General features: G+C 37.0%; 1 protein-coding gene across 1 annotated transcript; it reads left to right on the plus strand.

Moving 5' to 3' along the window:
• Positions 1-1,182: 1,182 nt before the first annotated feature.
• On the plus strand, positions 1,183-2,038 carry LOC127810428 (uncharacterized). The gene has a single exon (XM_052349922.1). It carries the CDS (start codon positions 1,451-1,453, stop codon positions 1,661-1,663), a length of 213 nt encoding a protein of 70 aa, XP_052205882.1. The 5' UTR covers positions 1,183-1,450; the 3' UTR covers positions 1,664-2,038.
• The last annotated feature ends 1,133 nt before the right edge of the window (positions 2,039-3,171 follow it).

The following is a 3,171-nucleotide window of genomic DNA, read 5'->3' on the forward strand; positions in this document are numbered from 1 at the left end:
AAGGAGAGGGTGTATTTTACTTGAAAGATAAATCAAACATTATGTTATCAAGTAAAGAAAATTATGGGAGTATGGGCAATGGACTGTACCAGCCCAAATCAAGTTTGACCCAGCCCAGCTCCATCTTAGCCCATGGCTTAATCTCGGCCACATCTTAATCCATGGTCTAATCTTAGCCTTACATCAATCTATAGCAGCAATCATTACCATTGCATGTTGAATACTCTCGTGCTCGATCCAGATCTCATTCGTATTAATGAGGATCATAATCGCATTAATGACAAATCTCATCCGCATTCAATGAAAGTCCAGTTGGCACTATGCCACTATCAAGGAGTCTCGTCGGCGTCAAATATCTAGTCCCATCAACCTACAACGCCTAATGTAAGCATACATGCAAGATGATCTCTCTTCCTTCTATATAAATCACATTTATCAAGAATTAAGATATATTCTTTTCAACTTTATTGATACTCTGTTAATTTACTCTCTTACTTACTTGAGTATCGGAGTGTTTGCAAGTACGAGTCACTTTTCACTTTGCCAATTGTCGAAATCCACTACAAGCTCTCGTCTGGCCAGTACAAGCTCACGTCTGGCCACCTTTTTGGGTCGGAAGGAAGAGGTAATATGAATAATAATTTAACCCAACTTAGTTATACTCTTGTGGTCGAAATCAATATTACTATACTTGTTAATTAGTATGCGAAGGAAACCACCCTAATTTGGTTGCTCCGTCGTTTTCACACCATGTTGAAGCACGCAGCTTCCTGCTAGTTTCTTCAGCCGTAGTACATGTCAAATCGAGCAAACCACCGTCTCATGGTACGAAATGCATGGCAAATAAATGGAAACAAATGCTATTTTGGGTACACTCTAGCTAATTACTTTTAAGTAATTAATTTTGTTTCTTTTTCTGTTTTATTTGTAAAATATAGGGATGACGAAAATGATTAAGGAAAGATTACGATCACATTGTTGAAGCGTTCCATGGACGAGGAAGTTAGGTAAGTTTTTCTATTACTTAGGTAATTAATTAATAGTCTAAACTTAAGAACTCAAATCTCGAACATAAAGAGTATCACCAAATGTACCATACAATTATATATTGATCAGGGAGTTTAGTTTAATTAATTCATCCACATACATGTGTATGTATATGCATATGCATATAGCTTGGTGGTGGTCATGTGCATGAATGGGACGGTGGGGAGTGAATCCAAGTGACTTGATCCTCTAACCTTCCTTCGTCCCATGCATGCACCCCTCTCTTCTCTGAGTTGTTCTTATCAATTAATTAGTTACATTCGATGATGATATATCTCTTCTGTCTTATAGTTCTCTCCCACGCCATTAATTTCAGTATTCAGTTGAAGCTGCAGAGAGAGGAGAGAGAGAAGAGCGATTGGGGAAGGGATCGAAAAATAATAATAAAAAAAAAAAAAAAAGAATGGCGGTCGACTGGGGGCCGGTGTTTGTGGCGGTGATGCTGTTCGTGTTGCTGTCGCCGGGGCTGCTTTTTCAGCTGCCGGCGAGGGAACGCTTCGTCGAGTTCGGCAGCCTCCGCACCAGCGCCGCTTCCATTCTCACCCATGCCCTGATTTACTTCGCCTTCGTCTGCGTCTTCATGGTCGCCATTAAAGTCCACTTGTTCTTTGGTTGACGAGTATCGTCTTCTTCTTCTTCTTCTGCTAACATTCCATCTGAATGGAAGGAAGTCGATCGGCTTGGCTTCTACATGCAGCCATTAATATTGAAGTTGATTAATTGTTGTAGCAAGTTTGATAAATATTTGTGTATTATGTGGTCTGTATTGGCCTGCGAAATGACATCAATGAAGCTTTAGGATTAACTTAGTAACGTTATAGTGATTTTCTCATCAGCTGAGTGATCAGCTGTTGTTTTGAGACTAGCTCATCATTGTCTCTTCTATGCTGCCCGAGAGATATCTATCGAGGGAGGTGTCAAGAAGACAAAATTGCCTTCAATTTGCAAACCTTGCCATTGGCTTATTTGCCTCTATCTCCTCTCTCCCCTTCCCATGGCAGTAGATGAGACGACGACAGCGAGATGAAGACAATGGTAGTTGGCATTTGCATCGACGGCTATAAGAAATGAGAGAAAAGAGAGAGTAAGCGAGAAAAGTAATAATAGAGTTTACAAATTTTGTAATTTGGGCGAGAGCATTTTCATCTTTTTAATACCCTTCAATAACCCTCTCCATAGATCCATTGGGTACTATGGATTAATCCCTCATACACATTCAATTTGGAGGTTTCAATTATTGCACACAATAATTTACCCACTACACATATGGTTAATTATGGACACATAAAAAAATTAATTCTTTTATTAAGAATGACTTAAAAATGGTAATATGACCCATTACAACATTTTTTTTAATATATTGGAGTTTAATTAATTCGTGCCCACTTTCATTAAATAGGCAAATCTATTATAATATTACTAAAATTTAGACTTATTAATAAAATATATCATTGGCATTCTATTATAATGATTTAAGTATTTAATTCAAGCAATATATTTAAAAATATAATATTATTATTTCACGGTACTACTAAAAATACCAAAAAGAACCATAGATTCACCAGTGGGTTGGCCCATGGCTACCCTTTCTTATTCTTCTTCTTTTTCTTGTCTTTTGTCTTCATCGATCTCTCTTTTCTCTTACACTAATCATAAAAACAACAATCATAGTTAAACCACCACTAAGTCAATTATGGTTGCCTCTCAAATAAAAAACTATTAAAACCTTATATTGATTGAGTTTTCATTTCACTTCAAGCCTAGTCCCATCACTCACATTCAAGCTTTACACAACAAATTTTTTAGCTAATCATGAAATGGAGAAGAAGAAAAAGAAAAACTCATTTCACTTCCAGCCTAGTCCCATCACTCACATTCAAACTTTACGCAACAAATTTTTTAGCTAATCACGAAATGGAGAAGAAGAAGAAGAAAACGTAAGTGTGGACAATCTAATGGTTGTTTCAAACATGATTGTCATTTTTTGGTGAGTGTAATTAAGATGGGATATGAAGAAGAAAAGCATAAATTTGACCACATATTTGGAAGAGAAAGATGAAAAGGCAGCCATCCAAATCCACTAGTTTGACCATGCTTATGGTTTTACCAAGTCCAAAAGAGATG

Source organism: Diospyros lotus, chromosome 9 (genome assembly GCF_014633365.1).
Source record: "Diospyros lotus cultivar Yz01 chromosome 9, ASM1463336v1, whole genome shotgun sequence".
In the NCBI taxonomy this organism is placed as follows: Eukaryota; Viridiplantae; Streptophyta; class Magnoliopsida; order Ericales; family Ebenaceae; genus Diospyros; species Diospyros lotus.